This window comes from Daphnia pulicaria, chromosome 8 (assembly GCF_021234035.1).
Source record: "Daphnia pulicaria isolate SC F1-1A chromosome 8, SC_F0-13Bv2, whole genome shotgun sequence".
Classification (NCBI taxonomy): Eukaryota; Metazoa; Arthropoda; class Branchiopoda; order Diplostraca; family Daphniidae; genus Daphnia; species Daphnia pulicaria.
The window spans coordinates 13,890,162-13,908,345 of NC_060920.1; the positions used below are offsets into that span (position 1 = coordinate 13,890,162).

Below are 18,184 nucleotides of genomic sequence, written 5' to 3' on the forward strand. Positions count from 1 at the left end.
GGGGTGGTACAACCTTGCAACATAAATGTGGAAGGGAAATAATATTTCCGACAAAATTATCTTCGACTTGACAATATGTATCTTATAACTCAGTCTAATATATATAGACTTTGTTAGGATATGTTTGTTGAGCAACTCACTTTTCGCAAAGAATTTCACGTTTACCTTTAGACTGTTTTCTCATTCATTAGAAATTACTTTTGTATGGACTTTAATTCAATTTCGCACCCATTGTTCAATTATCTATTTTTTAAATTTTCTTTGCTATGAATTTCGTTTAGAGGTATTTTCTTTGCTCGGTGCCTCGCCTCGGTGATGCTGATTAAAAAAGTGTGCGTCGTGTTCGCAAGGGTGCGTTCGCAAACAAGGGGGAGAGCAGACGACAACTGGTCTGTCCAATCCATGTCCAAACATGCCTTTTAAAAAACAGTGAAAAAAGCCGACCGTTATGTCGCTTCATTTTTATGACGCCCCCTTATGCTACGCGAATGGTTCCACATATCTTGAGTTAAAGATAGTACTACCTTTATGACTGTCAAAACAGCTAAAAATCACTTCACGATTTTACAGGATTATCAATTTTTTTATCTCGGGGATTCAACATTCAAGACCTGCCAACAAGCTTTGGACGTTGTTTTATTTTTATTTTTCGACAACTTTTATTCAATTACATAAGAATATATTTATTTCTATTTTTCCAAAGAACGAATTACAGTGCTGAATACGACTGTAATACGAATGTGGGTAATACGAATCGTTTTGGGTCATCAATGTTGTTGTTTTTACGCCGCCCAATTGATTTGATTTTTTAAATGGTTGAAGAGGTGATTTTTTAAAGACAAGTTAAAGTTAGATGTACTGGCAAGCGAAATTAGAGTGTACGTGTTTCACGGTAAGCAGTCGAACCGTAATGTTGTTATGCTGAAGCAATGATATAATACGTAATTGTTCAAAACAATATTGCACTGAACATTTGCAGTATTAGCGAGTATTTAGTGTTAATCTTGGAATTCAAGTTCTGTTATAAACTTGAGGTCAGTGCCACTCAAGTTTTTTTCCATCCACTCATCGATTTGCTTATTCACCTCTGGGCCAAAATGATTTTTCCAATCACCAGTTTTCCCTGCAGCCACCGAAGGAAAGAATAGTTGGTACAACTTATCATTGTTATGGCTGTAGAACTAGGCTAATTATTAGGAATTAGGCTAACCTTTGCGAATGAAGTGACCATCGGGATTGAATCCGCCTAACTTTTTGGCCATTTCCATGTTGACTGACTCGTTCTTCGAAAAAGTATCAAATTTTAAATGTTCTTTGAGATTTGTAAGTTGCTCTTCCGACAGAGATTTGTTGAGAAATGTGGCGACCTTCTTAATTTCTCCAAGTAAATCCTATTAACTCATCATTATTATTATTCACCTTGTCCAATGCGACGGCTGACTCAAATTAGAATCCGCTACCTATACCTTTTTAAGATCTTCGTAGAAGAGAAAGAGCATGTTTGGGTTGTGGCGTTTGTTCCAGGCTTCAATAATATGAGGGAAAAAAGGAGAAAACAGGACTGAAACAACAAAATGCTCATAAAACCACGGTATGTTTTTAAAATATCAATCTGAAAATAATATAGGTTACGTTCATCATCCATAAAGTATCGGGCGAATTTTTCAACATCTTCAGTAAAATTATGAAACTGAATAAGTTTGTGATGATGAAAATATGAAACAATGACATCTTTTGGATTACGGGCTACATAAACCACCTGCAAAACACAGCAGATAAAATATTAGTAACAACCAATCGCCTACGGTTTAACAATATGTAAGGGAACTAGATTTCCTTGCAAGTATCCAATAACTTCGGATTAAGAAGATAAAATGGCAGATGGCTTTTAATAACTCTTGGTGAAGGCATTTGCTCAACCTTATCAAGTGTTATCAGCATTTTGCTGTGCTCTGGTGGAAGACAGCTACCAATCATGTATGGGAACCTTAAAGAGTCCATATAGTTCATAAACCGAAAACGGAAATGTCTTGTTAAAGCTCTCAATGACATCCCAACAACTGACATACTCTAGAAAGGGTGACCGAACTATTAATGGTGCCTTAGATCCAATTGGATCACAATTGTTGAGAATCATCCACACTAATTCCTGTGTCCACGTCGTTCCTAAGTAAACAAATTCAAAGTTTGAGAATACGAAAAGTTAACACTTTCAAGATCCGAGAGATTTGTATTTGTTTGTTTCAAACTATGTGTTTTAAAATAGGCGGGTAGAAATGCAAGGTTGCCATTTGGCTACTAGACTTTCAAGGTTACGGCAAAAAAAAGATGACAAAGAAATAAATTGTGACGTAATAGCGGTAATTGCTAAAAAAATACCACCAGGATATTTGTTTTTACGAATGATTATTACATACAAATCTAGCTATTACATAAAATGTCTTACAAATTATTGAAAAAGGATTTTAGGATTTTACCGCATTTTGGAAAGGTTACTACCCAAACGTCGTCGCTCCTTGGTTGAAAACGTGAAATTTCTTTGGCATGGCGTGCATACTCATCCGTCAACAGAAAGCCACCAGGTTCGCTCTTCATCAGTCCATGCTGCTCGTAGTTTGTAAAGTGTTCTTTCAAGTCTCCATTCACTTCTACAGGATTGAATTTTATGTTCCACTCAGGAACAACTTCAGGAGAATCTGAAGGATTTTCGGGGTTTGTCATCGTGCGAGAGCTCAGACAACAAATGAAAACGCAACGGCAAAAAGGATCGAACAAAGACCGTGGCCTCCTTTTTTATAACTCAACAGCGACTCAGCGAGTGCCATATCAAATTTTAACGATTTGGTTTTCGTCGTTAAATCAAATGCAAAATTATTAAATCCACGTAAATATGTAATACAATCTCAGATATTTGATAATATTTATTTAAATATTTTATAACGACCTAACGAGCAAAAGAAAAATATACTTCTCTAACAAAGTAACAACATAATTTTGATTTGGAAAATGTTATGCTGTAATCGATTACAAAAATTCTCAATTTGGCATACATAAGCATTACTCAATTTCTAAAACATTACATAAAAAAATGAGAATATAAATACATTAAAGAGCAGGCAGTGAGGCAGCAGAGAGCAGAGGTCCGTGGCCCGCTAGCCGTTTACAGGTGGTGGATGAAAGTAAATCTGGCAACGGTTACGAGTTGCGACACCATTTCATGTTGACAAGCCGAGAAACGAGTTGTATCAAACTGAAACTGAAACATTGAATTGATCTCGTTTTTTTGAGAAATACGCCAGAAACATTAAGGTAATTAGAAAGTACTTGTGCATATCTTGTTTTATTTCGTTTGGATCGCCATGGTAAAGCACAATGAAGACGAGAGGAGTCCTAAAAGGTCCCACGAACGAGGCCATGAAAGAGGCAAGACTCACAGACGTCGTGAAGAACGTGACTCTTCCCCTCCACGAAAATCTTCACGAAGCGACCATTACCATTCAAGAAGTGACGAATATGAAAGAAGTCGAAAATCAGACAGCAGGAGACATGATTCACAAGTTTCACATAAAGAAAGTAATCGAAGAAATGACCCACCAATTCCAGTTAAAATCAAGAAAGAACCAGTTAGTGATGATGAACAAAGTTTCAGACGTCCACAACACAATGAAGGGCCTTCAAGACGGAATGAGCAACCACATTCAGAAGATCGACCACCAAGACCTTTTAAGCAGAGACGCAAAAGCCCCCGAAGTGAAGATGCTGAAGCAGCCAACTACCAGTATGGCCAACAAGTTAAAGATGAAGAAGAAGAAGAAACACCCGTCGAAAAGCAAAAACCCAACTTTGGTCTATCAGGAAAATTGACTGAAGAGAAGAATGTTTTCAATGGTGTAGTCGTCAAATACAGTGAACCACCTGAAGCCAGAATTCCCAAGCGACGGTGGCGTTTTTACGTCTTTAAAGGGGAAGAGGCATTGCCTACGTTGTACCTTCACCGTCAAAGCGCCTACTTAATCGGAAGAGATCGTAAAGTTGCTGATATTCCAATCGACCATCCCTCTTGCTCGAAACAGCACGCTGCGATCCAATTTCGGTTGGTAAACTACGAACGGCCTGATGGAACTGCAGGACGTACTGTCCGGCCATATATTATTGATCTGGAAGCAGCCAATGGTACTTTTGTAAATAATCAAAAAATTGAATCCAAACGTTACGTCGAATTGTTCGAGAAGGATGTGGTGAAGTTTGGCTTCAGTTCCCGAGAATATGTTCTCCTTCATGAAGAAAGCAAAACAGATGCTAGTTTGGACGATATGGGAGTGGGGCAGTGACACGTTGGTGACCAGAAATGTTTTGTATCATAACAATTTTCCTTTTTGAACGCCGCAATACACTTAATGTTTCTGCGAAAGGTATTCAATCGTCTTTAAGTGTTCTTTCATTTCATTTCCAGGTTTCACACATCAGTGGGGCTGTTCATGTTATTCGTAAGTTGTCACGTTAATTCAAATTTATAACTAAAACAATTTTTACAACCAGTTGGTAACAGGTAACCAAAATTGCTGGTGTCATGAGACCTGTGGAACGACTGCTGGCCTCCTCAGCAAGACCGCCCAACATTCTAATATGTACGAGTGACAGAGAAGTATTTCAACAATATCGAGCCCTCTTTGAATCCACACTAGAGCCGGATTGGTATATAAACAGTATAGACATTTGATATATGGATTCTTGATCTTAAACGATGTAATATTGATTAACAGTTATGCCCTTTACCATCTCGATGAACTCTCATTTCGTTCTAAAAGAGCTTGGCTAAGCAACACAAGCCTCCTAGTACTTGCTTCTCGATGGTCTGATAATGACTTGCACGATCCGCTGGAAGAGTACATCAAGAAGGGTGGTCAATGTCTTTCCCTACACCCTTTTTCTCCAAAATGGCTGAATGGAACCCAAGTGAATGGCGTTACAAAGTACGTATCTGATCAAGGCTTACTAGTCTCACCAGTCGACAAGCTTGATTTCGCTGAAGTACTTCCGCATATTCTAGAACTTCACTTCCACATTAAGACACAAGTCAGAAGTCAACAGGAGGCTCGTGTTGAATCACAGCAAATGATTGGCCATTTAATCGCTGAACCTTATCACCAAGAAGCTTTTTTCCGTAATTTTGGCCGACAGTCCCCTGATATGATGACTGTTGAGCTCACCAAGTCATTTTCGACAAACAAGCAAGAACTACCGATAAATATTCGCAGAAACCAAAGCTCAAGATTTAACCAACGCGATTATTTTGATGTAACTTAGCCAGTAGTTTTTTCTTCTTATTATTATTATCTTTAAATCATTTTGCTTCTATAATTTCATTCTCTTTGTATCTTAAAGATGCTGAAGACCAAAGTCTTGGGTCGAACAGGCCTGTATTTCGATGTGGTTGGATCTACCCACTCGGTTTTGGAGGGATGTGATTCATTTCCAGATGGTTTGGTCGTGATTGCCCGACGTCAGAGTCAAGGTCGAGGACGAAGTGGTAATGTCTGGATGAGTCCTGAAGGTTGCGCCATGTTCTCCTTGCGGATGCGGTTTCCTTTGCAGTCGGAACTCGGAAGGCACTTGCCTCTTCTTCAACACATTGTTGCATTGGCAATAGTATTAGCAGCTAAAGGTCTCCCACACTGCCACGTAATTTGACCTACTTTTATCATTATTTCTTAATAATTAAATGAAAAATTCACAACAGGATTTGCAGCTGGGAGTAAAATGGCCCAACGATGTCTACCATCAAGATGTCTCTCGAAAAATTAACACTAAAATTGGGGGTGTTTTAGTGACCACTTCCATAATGGGATCAATAGTCGTAGCAGCCATTGGTTGCGGTGTAAATCTGAACAATCAACGACCGACGTTGTGTCTTAATGATCTCATCCGCCAGGTAGGAGAAACCCGCCCACTTTCACTGGAACACTTTCTTGCTGCCGTATTCAATCAACTAGAAAATTTAGTGGATTTAATCTCTTGTGGCCGACTGAACCAAGTTCTGGCGTTATATCACCAACACTGGCTTCATAGCAAAGGAACTGAAGTAACTGTCTTGACTGCCGACGATGAAACTGTTACAGCTCAAATTTTAGGAATAGATGAACATGGTTTTCTACGTGTACAACCCCGGGAGGGACCGAGCATCACGGTGCATCCAGACGGCAATTCTTTTGACATGCTTAATGGATTGTTGGTCCCCAAACTGATACGCTAAGTACCGTCCAATCTTGATCAGTTTTAAATTGTAGATTTATAAATATTTAAAGCGAGTGTTATTCCTTGACCATTCCTTCATGGTATAATAAACCGCGTTGCAGGCAGCTAAGTAGTATATTGTTATATTTTGGAAAATGTTGGGTAGTTTTTACACGTTCAAATTCCGGCAGTAGCAAACAAGAAATTGTCTTCGATTAATCTTATATTTTATTTTAGGAAAGTGATACGATAAATGAAGATTCGCGAGACGGAGGTTATTAAGGGGTGACTGACCCAGATCGAGATCCTTTTTTTTTTTGTATTCACTTCCTCGTTAGTTTGGGTTGGTGAGTTCGAATAACGGTATCTTTGAGTTCATTCTCGGTCATCCTTTACCTTTTGCATTAGTCGTCTATTGTTTGGTTTTCTCGAGCACTGAACTGCGTATATCACTTAAGCTTGTTGCCCTGAAACTTTTTTTCCAATAGAGTCTAAAAGTACGAAATCAAAATATGGTCCATTTCTGGGTTCGTGCTTTTTGCTAGCAGTCACACTTTTGGTAAGGCATACTAACATAAATTCTGTTGCTATCTTATCCTTAACGTAATTCTTTTTTTTTTATCTAGCTGTAGGAGCACTGTACCAATACCAAACAAAACTTAATCAATACATCAGCAAGTTAGGTACGCGAATAGTAACATAATGAACATAATATTCCCCACGTCTTTGCTGATTGTCTGCTCCGTAATCAGCAACTACCCGATCGAAGCCTCGCGTCCCGTAAGCGTCATCGCTCACATGGTCAACACACCAAATTCTATACGATGGGCTTTGGATCAAGGCGCTAATAGTATCGAGATTGATTTGAAGTTTGACGGCACTCACCCCAGTAAATTCCATCACGGCTTCCCTTGTGACTGTAGTTGCCTATTGGATTTTTCAACATTTCGACACAACGGATGCAAAGTTCTCGGTGAAGATTGTTCAGCCTCCACCTCCGTTGCGGAAATGATTAAGTTCTTGTCTAGTCATGAGATTATCTCTTCACGTCTGGCAGTTATTTACGTCGATGCGAAACTTGACAATTCAGTGGGAAATTACGCCGAGGCGGGGGCCAATGTAGTGCGACTATTTAACGAAAAAGTTTTAGCGAGGGGATTCCGCGGTCAAATTCTTCTCGGTTGTCTGACTATCTCACGAGTCGATTACCTGCGTGGTGCCCTACAAGAAGCCTCTAAATCCAAATACGCGGATCGTTATTTCTACACCATTGACAATGAGGGGAGAAGAGCAAATCAAGTGTTGAAGCTTTCGCTTGAATTGGAGACCAAAAATATCGTTTACGATACTGGAATATCTGCTTGTTTTCATATGTTGCCATCAGCATTTGACGATGCCATTCAATACAGCCTAGATGCAGAGGCGTACGCTGCAGTAGGCGTGTGGACTGTCGATCGAAAATCCACCATGGCTCATTACCTGGAAGCAGGTGTAGATTTCATCTTAACAAATAGACCAAAAGTGGCTGTTGAACTAATCGGTCTTGACAACATCCCTTTACCCGGCGCAGCATTCAGAACCAATCGGTAGGATAAACATATTTTGAAAATTGTATTTATGATTGATTACTAAGGAATCTATTTTGCATATGACGTCTATGTATTTAAATATCAATTTAATTTGTGGAGCCATGTCTCTTAAGGTTTCATGAAATAAATCATTTATTTCAACAGCGTTTAATCAGTTTACAGATATGATGAAAGTTCGACAATATCGGTATGAGAATTTTTACTGATTTAATATTATTGCATCAATTATTTTATTTAATTTTAATTTTTTTTTACCCGAACCACCTTACAAGCATTGGCTCGGCCTCCCACACGTCCTCTCCATCAGACTCTTCGGCGAATTCCGTTTCATCGGAAAATGTTATTGTTTGACAGGTAGCCTGGATGTCCCACCAATTATTCATGTCGCTGTAAATTTTTCTAGGCTTATTGGGAACGTGAAGCATACGGCAAAGTTCACACATGCTCCGTTTTATTCCGTCGTCGTTATTGTTTACGACATAGTGCTTTTTCCACCAAAAATACTCGTTGTAAAGTGTGTCGTTTCCATCTAGCAAAGTCAGATAATCGGCCAGCTCCCGGACGGACTGATAATCGGCTGCATTAATGTAAGAGTGTGGGGGAGCCATTCGTGCGTGGTGGCCGTGTAGATCAAAGACGATCGGAATTATGTGGTAGCGCATCTGATCGAAAAACTTTTCCGTGACATAATCTTCGCACAGTGTGTTTTCCAGTGAGAGGTAGAATTTGTAATCGCGCTCCAACATTTTGCGACACAATTCCGGATTTGAACGAGAGCAACTCATATTCCCGCACTCCCCATAAATATCGACGTCGATAAAAGTTTTCAGTCGATCGACGTATTCGTTTCGAGCGCTTAAAGATTTACAATTGGAGACGAACCAAGCCACCTTCTTGGTTTTTCCGGCTGTGTAACTGATTGTTGAATCGAAATGGGTTTCAGCAATTAGTTGTTCCAATTCGTGCGTGTCAGAAAGTTTCGTCCCAATAATCGGATTCGTCAAAGTTATCCATCCGTAAGGATAAGCAATATCCGAGTCCCAACGATACGTCATTGTCCAGTTGAAAAATTCGGCCATGGTGTTTGTATTAACGTAACGCCAGCCTGGTGATTCTCTGCTCCAAAAGATGTAACGCTGATGACGTGACCGATTGACCGGGAGATCCGTTGGAGTCCATTTTCGCTGATTGAATACCACTGCATCATAGCTTTCAATAGGTAACATGTTTCGATCGCTTGTCGTTTTACACTGCCAAACTGGGCAGTTGGCTTTTAAAAACTTATCTTTTCCAATCCCAATGTCAAAAGTTTTATTTCCAGCATATGCTTCATTCCAGAAAAGGATTGTCTTCCACTGAATGTCCGACTGCATCTTCTTGTTGTTTTCTAGAACATGGAACCGAAATGCCGATTCCTCATTCGGTTGACCAAGTGCACTTTGACTGTCTGACATACGATTTAACCAAAAAGCCCCAAGGAAAAACGCTAGTGTTATAGAAATTAGACCAAGTACTGTGCCTCCTTGAGCAATAAAACGATATCGAAACATTTCACTATTTCAGTCACCGTCTATTGGATCGGCGTGACTGAGGTTAATGTAGTCTTTCAAAGCGTAGCTTATAATAAATCAGACGGCTGGCGATAGTCAGGCTCTGACAGACTTGACAAACCAGATGTAACCGTGTTTAACCAACACATCTGCTACAGGATTCAACAAACGTTTGCCGTTCGTTAAATACTTCACGATTCAGTCCTGAGGTAATTGACCGATGAAAGTGAAATGCTTGTATTGACAGACCTGCGGTGGGTAAGTAATGATAGCCATACAGTCATACACATATAAGCCCCAAATACGTACGTACTTATACACACCATTTATACTGGGTCATTTACGGTATGATATGTCAACAAGAAAATGTTTTTTGGTTTCATTGTTTTCATGTTCAAATTGCACGACACTACAAGAACTTTAACGAATTGATGGCATCGTCCTGAATGCATACATGCTCTCTATTTATTATGTTCATCATTTTTTGTATTTATAAGGAAACCTGACCACTTTTACTTTTACATTATTATTCGAAACATGAATTTGTCCCAGTTGAAATTCGAGCCAATTACTTTATTACGCTGAGTTCCATTGCGTCCACTAGGTGGCACTCGTCCAAATTCGAATTGCAGACAATTTTTTGCAAAGCCAAAGCTACTCCTCGTCACTAGATGTCGCCAGTGTCGCCATTGTTTTGCCATAGTTTTGAATCCTAAGTTGGTTGCAATATTATTAAAAATACCCGACAATAGAAATTCATCGACGATAGAACTCCAGTGCTCGACAGTAGTACTCCAAACGCGACAATAGAAATCCAATAATAATGAGCTGTGACTGTGCAACCAACTTAAGATTCAAAAACTCATTACCAGATTTCGCCAGTGTCGCCTTTGTTGTTGTTACATCGTGAAACAAGGCAAAATGGGCGAAACAATTGGATGCTAATTAATACTTATATTCCTGTGATTTCATATACCAAATTGAACTTCGTATCATATGTAGGTTTATCTTGACCTAATTTCATTATTTTTATGCTGTACCAACTTATTTCTTCAAATTTTAGATGCATACTGTCAGTCATTCCAAAAAGTTGACTTAGCGCTCAGTCACTTTCCCTCCAATAGACCCATCATGTTGTCAAAAGCCTAAAACTCATATGTGAAGCTCACATATCGTGGAATACAAATGTGTGGAGACAAGGTATTTCCCTATTACTGCTACCACCCCAACCACACCACGTCAAATGCCTTACTAAATTCAGCACCATTCACCCATATGATAAAGGTAAGCATCAATATAACCAATCACCACGCTACTGCAATACTTCATGACACTTTCTTTAGCATCAGGAAATTTACCTCAACCTAAGGAGTAAGGTTGTTGGTTGCTGTGATTTCCTTTTTTGCGGTTTTTTATCATGAAAATCTTCAGTGTGCTTCTTAGTATAGGTAAAGATTGAAATGCTTTATTAACTGTTATATTTTCAATTCATTAAAGACATTAATGCAATACTTTTTTTTTACAGAGCACGTAATAGATCCTTAAGCCAATGCTGACCTTTGTCCATGAAGGAAGAGGGACATCCAGCAACGTTCTGCTCCATCCTTATCTTCCCGACGTACACTCATCTAGCTTCACTGCTTTTGCTGCTACAACTTCACCGACGAGTGTCTTACTTCACCGACGAGTTGGAACACTTCAGTGGTCGCTACCCTTTGCTGATACACACCTACAGTTACTCACCACGGGATTATGCCCAGGTACCCGACAATTGACTTACTTTCGTAGATTAACTACTAATGATATAGTTGCGTTAAACTCTGTGTCTGTGTAATAATTCCAAAATCAGGCCCTTCTTGCGCGCAAACAAAGTTTTACTTGTAAGTTTCTTTTTTCTAACGCTAGATGGCTTTTTGAAAATTTGCAGCTGTCAAAACAGTCAGTTTCAGTTACTTTGCACATCTTTTTAAACATTTATTGGCAGTTATTTTGTTGAAATATTTAGTGATAACAAACGATAACTATTCCCCCAACAAAGCTCACTTGTTAGATTTTTAATAATGTGCTTTTTTTTTCTACTTCCGGTTTTCTCTTTTTAGTCAGTAGTTCAGTAAATATTCAATTGACGCACAAAAGAACCACATATTCGTGATCCTCGTCGAATTTGTGGTAAAGTTCATGCTTTTTTTTGTACGTTTTCGTACTTCCGGTTTTGAAAATTTTCCTGAACTATAATTCAGGAAAATTCTCGATTTTGGCCAAATTTTGGATTTCGTTTAAATCACGCCTAATCGACCCCAAATTTCATGGGCATCACGAATATGTGGTTTAATCTGACGACAGCTCAGTCGTTGAGGCGCTGTGGTTACTTCCGGTATACTTCCGGAATTTTTTTTAGAGACTAGCAAGTGAGCTTTGTTCTGTTTACAGTTCTCAACATTGCAAGCTTGATTTAAACTTTAAAAAATTGCATATTTAAATATTTGAGCTAAAAACGTGATTATTATTTCTATCTGTATCATGTAACTTTTATTGGCATGTCACTAAATAAGAATTGTTTTCTCTTTAATCAGGTAATGCAGAAGAGACGTCGATGGACACCAAAACATCACCGATATCTCCAAATTGTCAGCGTGGATCATCATTTGTTGTTGGTAATATGTTTGTGTTAGTGTTAGTTAACCCGTTGTCTGCCACGCCTTTGTCCTCCTCTAGCTCCTTAGCACGGGCTGCGTGCGCTGTTCGGTCTCGTGGTTTTCATGCCGCGGGGTTGGAAAGTCGCACCAGCCCAAAACTTGCCGCAAGGTGCCTGATAAGGCAATGCACTATAGGGACTTCCCCCTTGTCGATACGGTGATGGATTCTCCTGTCACCGTGTCAGCCCGGACTTGTCAGCAATGGCAAGTCCCACTTTGGTCACGGATCCTTCAGACGTGGCGCGTAGAGTAGTAGAGAGCAACCTACGGGTTGTATGGCGTGGCAGCCAACGGGTTAACTTAAGTTAATGTATGTGTATGTCTGTGAAAGTATAAAATGTGGTGGAATTGTGGGTGGAGGTGGGACAATAAAGCAATTTCTTTTAATGTTTGTGTTTGATGTGTCTCATAATTTAAAATAAAAAAATGTTTAGTTCACGATTTGTATATTTTTTACAATTTTGAAATTCATAAGTTATAGGCAAGTGACTAATCAACTCCAGACCCTTCAAATAAACTTGTGTGAAAAACCATACACTATCTGCAACTCATATGTTACGCCAACTAAAGTTAAAAACAGAGCTGTTAACATCAAAAATTTTTAGTAAACACCACAGTATGTCTCTTTCGTAACTTGCCCTTTAAATTAAGTTTGTCCAAACACTAGAACATGTCGGAATGAAAAGATGACTAGAGCAATAGGTCACCTCCAACATGCGAAATAGAAAATATCCAATAAAAATCAGAAAACGTCGCAATGTCAAAGGCTTTTAGGTGGCAAGAGAAGTCGTACAAAATGATTACCCAGGTTTTAAAAAATTATTTTGTCATTAAAGATCAACAATTCCCAGTGACTAGTAACTATTAAGATATGACCGACATATCTGAACATGATTAAAATTCGACTCTAGTATTAAGAAACGTCCTTGTAGTAAGTTGGGGAAGCGTAGGGTGTGGTGTAATATTCAGGTGCCTTAGTGGTGTAGTAACTCGGGATAGAGTCAATAGTTCGGAGCTTCGGTGTAGCTGGTCGGAGCAGCGTAAGTAGTGGTATAATACTCAGGTGCCTTGGTAGCGTAGTACTTAGGGGCCTTGGTGTAGTAGCTAGGTATAGCGTGGGTTGTGGTGTAGTAAACTGGAGCCTCGGTGTAGTATTCCGGTTCAACGTAGTACGAAGGAGCTGTGTAGTAAGTTGGGGCTGCGTAATACTTGGCCGCCTCAGTTGTAGTTGTGTAGCTTGGGGCAGAGTAATACTTCGGGGCTTCGGTATAGTGGCTCGGGGAAGCATAAGTTGTGGTGTAATACTCTGGAGCCTTGGTGGTGTAGTACTTGGGCGGCTCGGTGTAGTGTTCAGCCGCTTTGGTGGTGTAATTAGTTGGAGCCCCGGTGTAGTAGCTAGGAACTGAGTAATACTTGGGAGCCTCGGTGTATAAGCTGGGGCAACATACGTGTAGTACTCCGGTGACTCGGTGGTGTAGTGTTTGGGAGCCTCGGTGTAGTACTCGGGATCTTTGGTGATTTAGCTCGGGGCAGCATTAACTGCGGTGTAATACTCTGGAGCCTTGGTGGTTTAGTAATTGTGGCCCTCAGTGTAGTAACCGGTTGGTGCGAATGTTGTCGTTGTGTAGCAAGGCAGCGGCGTGGTGCTTTGGTATCCGCCATACCCAGGAGACATGGGTACACCAGTGATCGACCCAACCTTCAACGATACGACAAACGGAAACAGCACGACACTAGCACAATCAAATAGGCGGTAAATAATTTGAACATTAATATTCAATTTGGTACATTAACAGATAAAAACAAATAATTGATACAAACTCCATGAAACAGACTATTTACCCGATTGCACTCCAATTGTTCATCCAGGTTTCAATGCCAGTATTCTTCTCTCCAGCCAATTGCCCCGATACAACAGCATGGTGGTGATGTTTCATGCGATGACGACCCAATTTGCTATCACAAAAGAAGGCAGCATCTCCATCCTAATAAAAATAAAGTCCAAAACCAATAATTAGAATCTAATTTAACAAGAACTTTATATCTAACAACTACCTAACAACAACATCAGAGCAGTCAATGTTGGTTAAGTTTTAATCACGAGTATTACAATTAATATGAAATGAAAAATGTTCAAGGATTCTTACCAACCGGGCGTGTGCCGTGTGGTCGTGCTTCAAGCTCAGCATTGACTCGATAACCACCAAAATTTGAATCTATTTCCAAATCAGAAGCGACATCCAAATCCGTGTTTGCGTTCAAACCGACAGCAGCGACAATATGGTCAGACTTTCTACTAAGATGAAATAATTTTTAGATTTTAATAAACATCGCCAAGACATGTATTTGAAATAACTGATTACCTTTTGACCATCGTTAAAGGTCAATGTCGCTTTGACCTTAATTAAATAATAATTAATAATATTAGTAGTCTTCCAAACTTACACCCTCAACAATAGCTTTGGGCATCACATTAACGTCTTCCGCTTTCACCTTCTCGAAAGTCCATTGGCTCAAATAGTTAGGGAGGACTGGGCCATCGATGTTGCGGAACAGCGTCACTTGCTCGCGGACATCTTTAGGGGCACCGCTCAAGGATAGGCAAAGATTTTCGTTTACCACCTAGCAAGAAAATGAAGGACATTTTTTAAGTGATTCGTAACCACAGAAATAAATCGCTAGCAGTTTAAATAGGCTCTCAGATACTATCTAGCAGGAAGATTATCAAAGCTGTTCAACATTCGATAAATGTGTTATCATTGAGACTTTTAAAGACGAATTTCGTTGAACAATTAAAATGTTTACCTGTGGTAATAGGCACTTGTCGTAGGTGATGGTACGACCCTGGTACGGTCATCATGAAATTCGGCTTTCTGACCGACAATGTCAAGTTTAACGACGCAGTGTCAACGTACGACTGCAACGCCGCCGCCATCTTTACCGTTCAATTTAACTAGATTGCAATAGAAATCGAATTGTTCGATAAAGAGACTAGGAAGAAAAATATGTCATTAGTACATATTCCACAAAATTACATTAATAACGAGCTCACCCTCGCTCTTTGCCGTTCCACTATTTTAAACGAAGTTTATTCGAAACTTCGGGGCTGCCGTGTTGGGCGGCGGAGATGCACACTGGACTGATTTCCATCGTACTTGGGCGCCACTGTGTTCGACCGCTTTGGTGAGGTAATAAGCTGGAGCCTCGGTGTCGCAGGTTGGGGCAGCATATATAGTCGTGTAGTAGTCCGGTGCCTTAGTGCTGTAGTACTTTGGAACCTTGGTGTAGTACTTGGGACAGTATAGGTAGTTGTGTAGACTCAGGTGCCTTGGTGGTGTAGTATTTAGGAGCCTCGGAGGTGTGCACATACGATTTGGTAGTGTAGCCCGGGGAAGAATAAAACTTCTGGTCTTCGGTGTAGTAGCTCGGAGCAGCATAAGTTGTGGTGTACCTGGACCCTTGGTAGTGTAACTGTAAACCTATCTGTGCAACCTCGGTGTAGTAACTGGTCGTTGCGTATGTTGTTGCGTAGTAAGGCGGCGGCGTTGCGGTTTGGTATCCACCATAACCAGGGGCATCAGCACACCAGTGGTCGACCCAGAAATCGACGAAACAACCAATAGCTGCAAGACGCCATAGTTATATTCGACAATATTCAATTATAACGAGAATATTATCAAATAGAAAAAAATTTAAATTGATACAAATTTAAATTTCTACGTAAAAATACAGAATATTTACCCGTGATTGTGACTGCGACCTATTAATTCGACGAAGAATGCAGTTCTTGACGGGTCGGAGATGCTCACTTGATTGACTTCTGTTGTCTTTCTCTTTCCTTTTATACAAAATTCTCTCGTAGTCGACATCGACGATACAACGCCCGGCAGCAACACAACGCCATAATTAACTATACAATACACGATTTGAAAATTATTAACTAGTCATATCAACAACTGAAAACAAGATAGAATGATTCACGACTTGAAATAAAAATGAACATTTACCCATGATTGCGAACTGATATTACGACGAAGAATGTCCGAAGAATGGAGTTGTTGCCGGGTCGGAGAGAAACCGGAAAAAGAGCGAAGAGAGCCGAGGAACAGTTTTTAAGAGAGCAATGCATCATAGTAGGCTTCCGGCTTAGAATCATGACCCTCCAACAGATTTCATCGAATCATGCGCCTTGCAAGTCCCCGTTCGACCAAACATCTCCCTTCCTCCTGGTTGTCGCAGCGAGTGAGTGACCACCGGCGGGCGTTGGTTAGTGGTTATTTAGGGAAACGGGGCCACTGAAGAAGGGAGCCCAGATTATGCACTTGCAATTTATCTACATAATTTATTGATCAATCTTGAATTTCAGCAACGTCTTCTTAGTTTCACCGGTGGATTAAGTCTAAGGAACGGCGGCAAACGAATCAACTGAAATGAAAACGGAGATAATAACTTAAAAGTCAATAATTAAATGAGACTGTACATCAAGCATTACCTCAACGGCGATACAGGTTGCAAGACACGACACATCGACAAAATGCTGCCGATAAAATAAGCCCGACAGCCATCAGGCAACATCGTCTATTTTGCACAACACTGCATATACTGCATGGACACCAACATAGGCAAATGACACATTTAAGTATGATGTTCAATTGCTAGTCTGCACTAGCTCCATTTCAGCGCATCTCTCAACTGGAAAAGGACTGCAAAACCACTGTACCCCATACAGCAAAACCATAAACAGCTCAAACACAAACAGCTCAAACATAAAACTGACCATGGAAATCTACAAAACAAAAGAACAATAAAAACTTGAATTGTTAAAAGATGCAAATAATGATTTACTTGAAATGTACACTTAACTAAAGAAAAAGAAATCAAGAAGATGATCAAAGATCATCAAGATTTCACTTCACCTTTTAAAGAGCAAGGGAATATCTGTTATGTTTCATCAACAAAAATTAAGTACTTTCCACAAAAGCACTTATTTAGAAGCACAAAATTAGATGTCACTTGTCTTCGACATCAAAAACTAAACCCTAACCTACTTTGCCAACTGGTCGACACAATTTTACACACCTACGACAAGTGACAGATTTCTTACGATAAACGAACGACTGAACGGTCCATGGTTAAATGAACGAACGACACCAGCACCAGTCTGCATGCTACAGCTCACCACACCGTTCACTACCTGGCTGCACAAAAATTCATGCACTAATTGGACTGCAACAAAGAGGATCAGACCTCAAGAGGCTGTTAATTCTACTTGGGGGGGGGGGGGGGGGGGAAGGCTCAGTTACTATCCGAAAACAAAGTGACATGTAACATAAGAAAATAACAGATGCATAGTTAAACTAAGCAATCTCTAATCATTACTTTTACAAAGGAATCAACAGTTTGCAAGCTTTTTAAACCGTCTTAAAAGTCAACAGATGTAAAGCGAAGAGCTAGTTATCAACAAATTTAATGTCTAGCCTTAATACTGTAAAAAAGTTGATCAATTTAATTACTTTAAATTGTTTGGAAATGCTTCTGCATGTGACAAAAGCCACAAACGGTACAGGTTGCAAGCCTGCAATGCATCAAATCGCACTGCACATCTCATTGGACTGCAATGGAGAAGTTCAGATTTCACCATGCTGTAAATAGAAAATTAAAAACTCTATTATTATCAGAAACAAGGCCATCAAAAAAATAAATGACATTATCACTTTTACTGTTGTGAAGAATTTCTACATGGGAAGAAACGCATAGCCGGTACGTGCAGCAAGAGACGACATTTTGGGAAACAACAGTTTCAGCATTCAGGCCACGTGATCAGATGAAATTGCAGAGTATAACTTGTAGGGTATCTTATCTGTATAATTCACCACACAAAAATTTACATTAAATATTCATATCTGGCTCAAGCACACTCACTTTAAGCAGGTGACACTGGTGACATACTTCTCCAGTTTTCCTTCACCATGACGTAAAAGACGTAATGAAGGCAGCCATTTTGAAATTACTTCCGACGATGTCAATATGTCTTTTCGAAATTTTACTGTTATTTGAAACTTGAGTTGGGACCGGGGTCGTGGCAATGGCTGAAAAAAAGCAAAAAAATTATTAT

General features: G+C 39.8%; 6 protein-coding genes and 1 long non-coding RNA gene across 16 annotated transcripts; 4 read left to right on the plus strand and 3 right to left on the minus strand.

Moving 5' to 3' along the window:
* Positions 1–667: 667 nt before the first annotated feature.
* LOC124312146 (sulfotransferase 1B1-like) lies at positions 668–2,790 on the minus strand. The gene is made up of 7 exons (XM_046776637.1): positions 2,478–2,790; positions 2,070–2,166; positions 1,837–1,987; positions 1,633–1,759; positions 1,467–1,561; positions 1,211–1,391; positions 668–1,123 (listed from the first exon to the last, which is right to left on the minus strand). The coding sequence occupies exons 1-7, from the start codon at positions 2,719–2,721 to the stop codon at positions 999–1,001; spliced, it is 1,020 nt and encodes a 339-aa protein (XP_046632593.1). The 5' UTR covers positions 2,722–2,790; the 3' UTR covers positions 668–998.
* Positions 2,791–3,125: 335 nt separating this feature from the next.
* On the plus strand, positions 3,126–7,733 carry LOC124312114 (biotin--protein ligase-like). 2 transcript variants are annotated; one of them, XR_006910293.1, is made up of 9 exons: positions 3,126–3,309; positions 4,454–4,487; positions 4,550–4,695; positions 4,764–5,298; positions 5,386–5,682; positions 5,741–5,932; positions 6,472–6,581; positions 6,643–6,793; positions 6,867–7,733. XR_006910293.1 is itself a non-coding variant. In XM_046776589.1 (6 exons), the coding sequence occupies exons 2-6, from the start codon at positions 4,479–4,481 to the stop codon at positions 6,251–6,253; spliced, it is 1,500 nt and encodes a 499-aa protein (XP_046632545.1). In that variant the 5' UTR covers positions 3,127–3,309; positions 4,454–4,478; the 3' UTR covers positions 6,254–6,364. The 2 variants fall into 2 exon arrangements, 1 of the variants encoding a protein (XP_046632545.1); XM_046776589.1 differs by lacking the exons at positions 6,472–6,581; positions 6,643–6,793; positions 6,867–7,733 and having other exon boundaries at positions 3,127–3,309; positions 5,741–6,364.
* LOC124312152 (smad nuclear interacting protein 1-like) lies at positions 3,303–4,415 on the plus strand. Its single transcript, XM_046776644.1, has one exon. The coding sequence runs from the start codon at positions 3,360–3,362 to the stop codon at positions 4,329–4,331; it is 972 nt and encodes a 323-aa protein (XP_046632600.1). The 5' UTR covers positions 3,303–3,359; the 3' UTR covers positions 4,332–4,415.
* On the plus strand, positions 6,937–7,824 carry LOC124311962 (dermonecrotic toxin SpeSicTox-betaIB3-like). Its single transcript, XM_046776329.1, has one exon. The coding sequence runs from the start codon at positions 6,937–6,939 to the stop codon at positions 7,822–7,824; it is 888 nt and encodes a 295-aa protein (XP_046632285.1).
* Positions 7,825–8,074: 250 nt separating this feature from the next.
* Positions 8,075–9,277, minus strand: LOC124311963 (alpha-(1,3)-fucosyltransferase C-like). Its single transcript, XM_046776330.1, has one exon. It carries the CDS (start codon positions 9,275–9,277, stop codon positions 8,075–8,077), a length of 1,203 nt encoding a protein of 400 aa, XP_046632286.1.
* Positions 9,278–10,156: 879 nt separating this feature from the next.
* Positions 10,157–12,077, plus strand: LOC124312203. Of its 2 annotated transcripts, none has more exons than XR_006910350.1 (5): positions 10,157–10,371; positions 10,437–10,657; positions 10,723–10,821; positions 10,899–11,133; positions 11,947–12,077. It is a non-coding gene; the product is annotated as an uncharacterized LOC124312203 (long non-coding RNA). The 2 variants fall into 2 exon arrangements; XR_006910349.1 differs by having other exon boundaries at positions 10,158–10,371; positions 10,717–10,821.
* Positions 12,078–12,506: 429 nt separating this feature from the next.
* LOC124312158 (probable LIM domain-containing serine/threonine-protein kinase DDB_G0286997) lies at positions 12,507–18,070 on the minus strand. 8 transcript variants are annotated; one of them, XM_046776654.1, is made up of 16 exons: positions 17,992–18,069; positions 17,784–17,929; positions 17,583–17,711; positions 17,174–17,337; positions 16,823–16,855; positions 16,562–16,783; positions 16,077–16,494; positions 15,811–15,979; positions 15,122–15,692; positions 14,875–15,060; positions 14,563–14,691; positions 14,433–14,468; positions 14,217–14,362; positions 13,912–14,054; positions 13,559–13,768; positions 12,507–13,490 (listed from the first exon to the last, which is right to left on the minus strand). In XM_046776654.1, exons 13-16 carry the CDS (start codon positions 14,256–14,258, stop codon positions 12,983–12,985), a joined length of 903 nt encoding a protein of 300 aa, XP_046632610.1. In that variant the 5' UTR covers positions 14,259–14,362; positions 14,433–14,468; positions 14,563–14,691; positions 14,875–15,060; positions 15,122–15,692; positions 15,811–15,979; positions 16,077–16,494; positions 16,562–16,783; positions 16,823–16,855; positions 17,174–17,337; positions 17,583–17,711; positions 17,784–17,929; positions 17,992–18,069; the 3' UTR covers positions 12,507–12,982. The 8 variants fall into 8 exon arrangements, 7 of the variants coding, with proteins under 7 accessions (XP_046632610.1, XP_046632611.1, XP_046632607.1 ...); XM_046776655.1 differs by having other exon boundaries at positions 17,149–17,337; XM_046776651.1 differs by having other exon boundaries at positions 16,562–16,855; positions 17,149–17,267.
* Between the last annotated feature and the right edge of the window lie 114 nt (positions 18,071–18,184).